Consider the following 9,970-nt stretch of genomic DNA (forward strand, 5'->3'; position numbering starts at 1 on the left):
GATTCTAAAAGCTGACGTTTCGAGCGTTAGCCCTTCGTCAGAGCGAATCGAGGGATTATGGGTTACGTGTAGTTTTTATAGTAGAGTAGGAGCTACGCTATTGGTGGTAACATGGCAACGTGAAAAATAGGAATATATTAGTTAAATGAAAAGCGTTCGTTAATACCGTGGGGATTAAGGGTGCCGATTTGAAAGATGAATTTTTGTTCCAGATTCTTGCGGCTTTCCGTCGTACCTAGATGTAGGGAAAGGCCGCAGATAGCCATGTGTTTTTTGGAGTGGTTAGGCAGATTGAAATGGCGAGCGACTGGCTTGGATGCATCCTTGTCATTCTTCTCAACATCGCGAAGGTGTTCGCGGAATCGGTCACCTAGTCGTCTACCTGTCTCACCAATGTATAATTTATTGCATAACGTGCAGGTTATGCAATAAATGACATTTGCGGAGGTACATGTGAAACGATCGGTGATCTTAACAGATCGCTTAGGTCCCGATATCTTGCTAGTATTAACAATGAAAAGACAAGTTTTGCATCGTGAGCGCGCACATTTGAAAGTGCCGGGTTACTCGTTAGTTTTGAGCTAGCTTCTAACTAACAAGTTGCCTACGTTTTTGTCGCGTTTGTATGAAATAAGTGGATGTTTCGAAAAGATTCTACCAGTCTCGGGATCATTTTGGAGTAATTTAAAATTACCAAGAATGATGCTTTTGACTGCGTGATTATGAGGATGGAAAGTGAGGGTGAATGGAATTCTGTCATTCTTATCTTTTTGTGACGTTTGTAGTGATGACTGTCGATCAAATTGTTGGGCGCGATGATGGCCCGCTTTGACCACAGAGACAGGATAGCCACGTTTTTCGAAGAACTGGCACATCTCCTCTGATTTGCTGGAAAAATCGGAGTCATCACTACATAGACGTCGAAGTCTAAGAAATTGAGAATAAGGGATGGAGTTCTTGACATGTGATGGATGTGACGATGAATACAACAAATAACTGTGTGAATCAGTAGGTTTGTAGTGCACACTAGTACATAGCACGTTGCCTCTAATAGAAACGTTGATATCTAGAAAAGCCAATGAAGTTTCCGAAATTTCCCAGGTATATTTAAGAGCCGGATGAAAAGAGTTGACGGAGGTTATAAATTGATCGAGTTCTTCTCTGCTGGATGAAATAGCGCCGATGCAGTCGTCGATGTAACGGCCGTAGAGTTCAGGTTTGGGGCCGTTGTACTGACTAAAAAATTGGTGTTCAACATATCCTACAAAAAGATTGGCATAGCTAGGTCCCATTCTTGTGCCCATCGCTACACCATTAATTTGTTTGTAATAGTTGCCGGCGAATGAAAAACAATTAAGCGTTAAAACTAGTTCGGCAAGGCGGAGGAGCGTTTCCGAGCTAGGTTCTTTGACAGTGCGTTGATCGAAAAAGTGTTTAAGTGCTTGAAGACCTTCGCTATTAGGAATTACTGTGTATAGAGATGTAATGTCCATGGTGAAAATAAGTTTGTCTTGGCCGGAGAAATTGAAATCGCGGAAAATTTGTAGTGCGTGTGTACTGTCTTTAATGTATGATGGCAAAGATTTGACGATAGGCGTCATAATCCTGTCTAAGTAGCTAGAAATGAGCTCGGTGGGGCAACTACAGGCAGAAACGATAGGGCGACCTGGGTTGTTGGGTTTGTGAATTTTAGGCAAGAAGTAAATGCACGAAGTTCTAGGGGTGTTGATGATGAGATTAGTGGCAGTGTCCGGTAATTCTTGATTAACTATAAGATTTTGAATGGTGTCTTTGACAAGTTTTTGATTGTTGGAAGTGAGATCTTTAGGGATTTTGGCATAAAACGAGATATCCGAAAGTTGCCGCAAAGCTTCTTTTTGGTAAAGGTCGGACCGCCAAACAACTACCGCGCCGCCTTTGTCGGCCGATTTGACAACTATGTCGTTGCGTTTACTAAGATTTTTAAGCGCCGCCCACTCTTCCGAGGAAAGGTTGGAAAATTTAGTGTTGCGATTGAATTTAAGTTTGTGAATGTCGTGACGGCATTTTTTGGTGAAAAAATCTAAAGAGGCAAATTGTCCCTCTGGGGGAGTCCATTTGGATTTGCGAACTAGAAGTGTTTCAAAAATATCTTTATTAGAAGTGTCCGAATCATGCTCTTTGTCGTGAAAAAAGGCTTTTAACTGAACGCGGCGAAGGAATTTTTCGACATCTTGCTTAATAGAAAATTCGTTGGTGCGTTTGGTAATAGGGACAAAATTTAGGCCCTTACTGAGAACAGATTTCTCTGAGTCAGTAAGCGGAAGATTTTCTGGAATTGTAATTACGGTATTATGGCTATGCAATGTAGTGTCGTCGGTAATTTGCGGACCTATTAATTGTTGAAGTTTTAGAGTCTTGGTTTGGTGTAAATGGTCAAACAGTCCAGAATTAAGTTGTCGGATTTTAGCGCGAATCGATTGTACTAAAATTGCTGGACAGATTTTGGAAAGTTCGGAGCGACAATGAAGAATTTGTTTGTCAAGTGCGATTCGTTTTTGGCACATAGCTCTAATTGTGATCCTCATAATATTACGTGAAAAAGAATTTTGCGCACATCGAATTTGGTGAAGATACTGATTTGAGTGAGAGAATGTAGCCGGATGAAAGTTCGAGCGAAAACCTTTAGGAATGACTTTAGAATTGAGGCAACGGCCGATGAAGTTGATGTGACTACAAAACCTAGTTTTGGCGAAAATGAGAGTGGCTAAACGGAAAGCTAAGTTACTGCTAAGTGTGGGAAAAGAAAAAGATAACTTACGATTTCCTGGCGTAGCTCCTTGGTGAGTTTCTTCAAGCTTGGCATCGTCGTCTAGGGTCTCCTGTTAGAAATCTGTGGATTAAAAAATACTAGAACAACAAGGTTAGTGGTCGCAGCGGTTGAATGACAATTGTACAACGTTGGTAGTTTAGCGCGGTCTAGCAAGTTATTGATAGGACGCTGATCTTGTTTGGTACACCGCTCTAAGCCCTCGTTCCTGAATCCGCTGGAGCTTTCTCCGATCCGATGCATTGTAAAAGTTCCAGACTATATGGCAATAGGCCAGATGGGGCAGAATCGATTACTTATAAAGAGACAGTTCAAAATCACAAGGTATCAAATAACGTAGCTGCACAAAGACCCCTCCTATTTGACTGGCCTTGGAGCACAGATCACTTATATGTCTGGTAAAATTCAGTTATTCATCGATTTGGGCTTTTAAGAGCTTTATTTCACCCATTCTCTAAATAACATGTCGATCTACTGATATATCTTGATTATCATTTTCAGAGTTTGCATTGTGCTCTTTAAAAACCATGGCAAACAAGTCAAATTATGCTAAAATTATGCTCAAAATTATGCTAGCACAATCTATAAAATCCTACCCTGCTTTGTCCTTTTTTTCGGTTGGATATCAAATTTTCCCACCTAAGTGGAGGAAAAGATGCTGAAGAACAGTCTTCATAACTACATTTTGTTCTGACCCTAGCATGCAGCTCGACCTCGGTGTTTTGGGAGTTTTTCAATTAATGGATTATTTATACCACCCCAAACTGTGGCTGAATAATGGATTATAAATCGTTCTGGCATTGATTTCAGACAAAGAGGAAAGCACACTGCCTACATATGCATAAATGGCCCCAAATGATGGTACTCTAAAGCGTGATTAGAGTAATGGTTGTTCCCTTGTTTCCGTTACTTCTGTTACGTTAAATACTCTTTCAAATCGCCTTCTACGTAGATCGAAAGTAATGCTTGAAACGTCACATCTTACGGTGTCTTATTGTAGTTAAGGTATATTTTACGAAAAGTAACAACCTTTAAGTGGGCAGTTACTTTCGTACAGGCCAATACTATGGAGCAAATATTTTTGAATTGCAAGGGAAGGTGAGTGCATCAAGTGAAGATCAGTGCACAAAAGCGCAGGTGAGTGCGAAAAACTGAAGTTGAGTGCGTACAAGTGAAAGTGAGTGCATACAAGTGAACTTGACTGCATACAAGTGAAGATGAGTGCATACTAGTGAAGGTGAGTGCGTACAAGTGAAAGTGAGTGCGTACAAGTGAATATAAGTGCATACAAGTGCAGGTGAGTGCATACAAGTGAAAGTGAGCGCATACAAGTGAATGTAAGTGCATATAAGTGAAGGGAAGTGCAGGTGGGTGCGTACAAGTGAATGTAAACGCATACAAGTGAAGGTGAGTAAATACAAGTGAAGGTGAGTGCGTACAAGTTAACGTGAGTGCATACAAGTGACGGTTGAGTGCATAAAAGTGAAGGTAAATGCGTACAAGTGAAGGTGAGTGCATACAAGTGAAGGTGAGTGCGTACAAGTGAAGGGGAGTGCGTACAAGTGAAGGTAAGTGCATAAAAGTGAAGGTCAGTGCATACAAGCAAACGTAAGTGCATACAAGTGAAGGTGAGTGCATACAAGTGAAGGGAAGTAATGCAAGTGAAGGTGAGTGCGTTCAAGTGAAGGAAAGTGCGTTAAAGTGAAGGTGAGTGGATACAAGTGAACGTAAGTGCATAAAAGTGAAGATGAGTCCGTTCAAGTGAAGGTGAGTGCGTACAGGTGAAGGTGAGTGCGTACAAGTAAAGGCAAGTGCGTAAAAGTGAAGGTAAGTGCATAAAAGTGAAGGTGAGTAAATACAAGTGAAGGTGAGTGCGTACAAGTGCAGGAGAGTGCATACAAGTGAAGGTAAGTATGTACAAGTCAAGGGAAGTGCAGGCAAGTGAAGGTGAGTGCATACAAGTGAATATAAGTGCATGCAAGTGAAGGGAAGTGGATACCAGTGAACATAAGTGCATGCAAGTGAAGGTGAGTGCGTTTAAGTGAAGATAAGTGCATACAAGTGAAGGTGAGTGCATAAAAGTGAAGGTGAGTGCATACAAGTGAATGAAAGTGCATGCAAGTGAAGGCGAGTGCATACAAGTGAAGGTGAGTGCGTGTAAGTGAAGCAAAGTGCGTAAAAGTGAAGGTAAGTGCATAAAAGCGAAGGTGAGTGTATACAAGTGAAAGTGAGTGCGTACAAGTGAAGGCGAGTGCGTACAAGTGAAGGGGAGTGCGTACAAGTGAAGGCGAGTGCGTACAAGTGAAGGGGAGTGCGTACAAGTGAAGGTTAGTGCGTGCAAGTGAAGGTGAGTGCGTTCAAGTGAAGGGAAGTACAGGCAAGTGAAGGTGAGTGCATACAAGTGAATGTAAGTGCATACAAATGAAGGTAAATGCGAGCAAGTGAAGGTGAGTGCGTACAAGTGAAGGCGAGTGCATACAAGTGAAGTAAAGTGCAGGCAAGTGAAGGTGAGTGCATACAAGTGAATGTAAATGCATAAACGTGAAGGTGAGTGCGTGCAAGTGAAGGGAAGTGCACGGAAGTGAAGGTGAGTGCATACGAGTAAAGGTGAGTGCGTTCAAGTGAAGGAAAGTTCATAAAAGTGAAGGAAAGTGCATACAAGTGAAGGTGAGTGCGTACCAGTGAAGGTGAGTGCGTAAAAGTGAAGGAAAGTGCATAAAAGTGAAAGTGAGTGCGTTCAAGTGAAGGTTAGTGCATAAAAGTGAAGGTGAGTGCGTTCAAGTGAAGGTGAGTGCATACAAGTGAAGGGAAGTGCATACGAGTAAAGGTGAGTGCGTTCAAGTGAAGGAAAGTTCATAAAAGTGAAGGAAAGTGCATACAAGTGAAGGTGAGTGCGTACCAGTGAAGGTGAGTGCGTAAAAGTGAAGGAAAGCGCATACAAGTGAAGGTGAGTGCATACGAGTAAAGGTGAGTGCGTTCAAGTGAAGGAAAGTTCATAAAAGTGAAGGAAAGTGCATACAAGTGAAGGTGAGTGCGTACCAGTGAAGGTGAGTGCGTAAAAGTGAAGGAAAGTGCATAAAAGTGAAAGTGAGTGCGTTCAAGTGAAGGTTAGTGCATAAAAGTGAAGGTGAGTGCGTTCAAGTGAAGGTGAGTGCATACAAGTGAAGGGAAGTGCATGAAAGTGAAGGTGAGTGCGTACAAGTGAAGGTAAGTGCACAAAAGTGAAGGTGAGTGCTTTCAAGTGAAGGTTAGTGCATAAAAGTGAAGGTGAGTGCGTACAAGTGAAGGGAAGTGCATGAAAGTGAAGGTGAGTGCGTAAAAGTGAAGGGAAGTGCATGAAAGTGAAGGTGAGTGCGTAAAAGTGAAGGGAAGTGCATGAAAGTGAAGGTGAGTGCGTACAAGTGAAGGTTAGTGCACAAACCTGAAGGTGAGTGCGTACAAGTGAAGGGAAGTGCATGAAAGTGAAGGTGAGTGCGTACAAGTGAAGGAAAGTGCATGAAAGTGAAGGTGAGTGCGTACAAGTGAAGGTAAGTGCATAAAAGTGAAGGTGAGTGCGTACAAGTGAATGAAAGTGCATACAGGTGAAGGTGAGTGCGTACAAGTAAAGGTGAGTGCGTGTAAGTGAAGGAAAGTGCGCAAAAGTGAAGGTAAGTGCATAAAAGCGAAGGTGAGTGTATACAAGTGAAGATGAGTGCGTGCAATTGAAGCTGAGTGCGTGCAAGTGAAGGGAAGTGCAGGCAAGTGAAGGTGAGTGCATACAAGTGAATGTAAGTGCATACAAATGAAGGTGAATGCGAGCAAGTGAAGGTGAGTGCTTACAAGTGAAGGCGAGTGCATACAAGTGAAGGGAAGTGCAGGCAAGTGAAGGTGAGTGCATACAAGTGAATGTAAATGCATAAAAGTGAAGGTGAGTGCGTGCAAGTGAAGGGAAGTGCAGGGAAGTGAAGGTGAGTGCGTGCAAGTGAAGGTGAGTGCGTACAAGTGAAGGAAAGCGCATACAAGTGAAGGTGAGTGCATACGAGTAAAGGTGATTGCGTTCAAGTGAAGGAAAGTTCATAAAAGTGAAGGAAAGTGCATACAAGTGAAGGTGAGTGCGTACCAGTGAAGGTGAGTGCGTGCAAGTGAAGTGCGTAAAAGTGAAGGTGAGTGCGTTCAAGTGAAGGTAAGTGCATAAAAGTGAAGGTGAGTGCGTTCAAGTGAAGGTAAGTGCATACAAATGAAGGTGAGTGCGTTCAAGTGAAGGTAAGTGCATAAAAGCGAAGGGAAGTGTATGCAAGTGAAGGTGAGTGGATACAAGTGAATGTAAGTGCATGCAAGGGAAGGTGAGTGGATACAAGTGAAGGTAAGTGCATAAAAGTGAAGGTGAGTGCGTTCAAGTGAAGGTTAGTGCATAAAAGTGAAGGTGAGTGCGTTCAAGTGAAGGTGAGTGCATACAAGTGAAGGGAAGTGCATGAAAGTGAAGGTGAGTGCGTACAAGTGAAGGTAAGTGCACAAAAGTGAAGGTGAGTGCTTTCAAGTGAATGTTAGTGCATAAAAGTGAAGGTGAGTGCGTACAAGTGAAGGTAAGTACATAAAAGTGAAGGTGAGTGCGTACAAGTGAAGGTTAGTGCACAAAAGTGAAGGTGAGTGCGTACAAGTGAAGGGAAGTGCATGAAAGTGAAGGTGAGTGCGTACAAGTGAAGGGAAGAGCATGAAAGTGAAGGTGAGTGCGTAAAAGTGAAGGGAAGTGCATGAAAGTGAAGGTGAGTGCGTTCAAGTGAAGGTAAGTGCATAAAAGTGAAGGTGAGTGCCTTCAAGTGAAGGTGAGTGCATACAAGTGAAGGGAAGTGCATGAAAGTGAAGGTGAGTGCGTACAAGTGAAGGTAAGTGCACAAAAGTGAAGGTGAGTGCTTTTAAGTGAAGGTTAGTGCATAAAAGTGAAGGTGAGTGCGTACAAGTGAAGGTAAGTACATAAAAGTGAAGGTGAGTGCGTACAAGTGAAGGTTAGTGCACAAAAGTGAAGGTGAGTGCGTACAAGTGAAGGGAAGTGCATGAAAGTGAAGGTGAGTGCGTACAAGTGAAGGGAAGTGCATGAAAGTGAAGGTGAGTGCGTACAAGTGAAGGGAAGTGCATGAAAGTGAAGGTGAGTGCGTAAAAGTGAAGGGAAGTGCATGAAAGTGAAGGTGAGTGCGTTCAAGTGAAGGTAAGTGCATAAAAGTGAAGGTGAGTGCGTTCAAGTGAAGGCAAGTGCATAAAAGTGAAGGTGAGTGCGTTCAAGTGAAGGTAAGTGCATACAAATGAAGGTGAGTGCGTTCAAGTGAAGGTAAGTGCATAAAAGCGAAGGGAAGTGTATGCAAGTAAAGGTGAGTGGATACAAGTGAATGTAAGTGCATGCAAGGGAAGGTGAGTGGATACAAGTGAAGGTAAGTGCATAAAAGTGAAGGTGAGTGCGTTCAAGTGAAGGTTAGTGCATAAAAGTGAAGGTGAGTGCGTACAAGTGAAGGAAAATGCATGAAAGTGAAGGTGAGTGCGTACAAGTGAAGGAAAGTGCATGAAAGTGAAGGTGAGTGCGTACAAGTGAAGGAAAGTGCATAAAAGTGAAGGTGAGTGCGTTCAAGTGAAGGTTAGTGCATAAAAGTGAAGGTGAGTGCGTTCAAGTGAAGGTGAGTGCATACAAGTGAAGGGAAGTGCATGAAAGTGAAGGTGAGTGCGTACAAGTGAAGGTAAGTGCACAAAAGTGAAGGTGAGTGCTTTCAAGTGAAGGTTAGTGCATAAAAGTGAAGGTGAGTGCGTACAAGTGAAGGTAAGTACATAAAAGTGAAGGTGAGTGCGTACAAGTGAAGGTTAGTGCACAAAAGTGAAGGTGAGTGCGTACAAGTGAAGGGAAGTGCATGAAAGTGAAAGTGAGTGCGTACAAGTGAAGGGAAGTGCATGAAAGTGAAGGTGAGTGCGTACAAGTGAAGGGAAGTGCATGAAAGTGAAGGTGAGTGCGTAAAAGTGAAGGGAAGTGCATGAAAGTGAAGGTGAGTGCGTACAAGTGAAGGTTAGTGCACAAACCTGAAGGTGAGTGCGTACAAGTGAAGGGAAGTGCATGAAAGTGAAGGTGAGTGCGTTCAAGTGAAGGAAAGTGCATGAAAGTGAAGGTGAGTGCGTACAAGTGAAGGAAAGTGCATAAAAGTGAAGGTGAGTGCGTACAAGTGAAGGAAAGTGCGTACAAGTGAATGTGATTGTAGGTGAGTACATGTCGTTACTATATATGGTAAAAACGTATATAGTGCTCTATATGCGTGCTAGCATGCAGTTCTTACCGAAATGTGTACGGCCCTCCTTCGGGCACGCGCCGTAAACTATTTCGAGTGTTCCATGTAACTATGGTAACGAATAAAGATCCAGTCTTCCTCTTTTTGCATGGTTGTTGACACAGTTCACACAGAAGCAAGAAAGATGAATTTAGGCACGATCCAGTTCGAGAAGACAGGCCAAGCTCCATCACCCAGCAAGGACTTCCATCAGCTGTTAGTAACCGACAGTCAGGTCATTTTAAGAACTTGGAGAATTTCTGTCAGAAAAGACCAACGATATATTCCTCCCAGCCAACGAAAGGTTCCACTTGAAGAGTTTGATGAAGACACCATGTTTCAGACAGAGATCAGCCGTATATTTGGGTCAGAAACGCTACGTCTCGTTCACGGCATTGTATGCAAAGATTGGCTAGCCCGTCTACCACAAAACATCCTCATTCGTATTGCTGGATTTCTTGATCTTGTGGATATTGCTAGACTCGGGTCGGTTTGCAGGTCACTTCGTAAAGTTTGTGCAAGTGACGAGTTGTGGGAGAGGATTTTCGTCAGTCACTGCGACACCGTTACGCAAGAAACTAAGGAGCTTGCTCAGGAATTGGGCTGGAAAAAGGTGTTTTATACGAACAAACTACAGCTACAAGTTCAAATGAGACGTCGAAAGGGGAAGAATAGCGCCGAGTTGAAAAAGAAAGCGGCCCCAATGGAACAGAAGATTCCACAAACATTTGTTACACAGACCAACGGTCACGCATTTTGAGTCATACTGCAAAGTTAGCAGTGCCCTTTGTTGTCGGAGGAAATTGTTTGTTATGGCCAGAGGGGGAAAGACCTCTAAAAGATAGACATGATATTAAACTTCTCAAAACGGTAAATGATGTGA

The 9,970-nt window shown here is 42.9% G+C and overlaps 1 protein-coding gene across 1 annotated transcript; it reads left to right on the top strand.

Moving 5' to 3' along the window:
* Positions 1-9,211: 9,211 nt before the first annotated feature.
* Positions 9,212-9,970, top strand: LOC138045144 (F-box only protein 36-like). The gene has a single exon (XM_068891544.1). It carries the CDS (start codon positions 9,233-9,235, stop codon positions 9,845-9,847), a length of 615 nt encoding a protein of 204 aa, XP_068747645.1. The 5' UTR covers positions 9,212-9,232; the 3' UTR covers positions 9,848-9,970.

This window comes from Montipora capricornis, chromosome 4 (assembly GCF_036669925.1).
Source record: "Montipora capricornis isolate CH-2021 chromosome 4, ASM3666992v2, whole genome shotgun sequence".
NCBI classification, from domain to species: Eukaryota; Metazoa; Cnidaria; class Anthozoa; order Scleractinia; family Acroporidae; genus Montipora; species Montipora capricornis.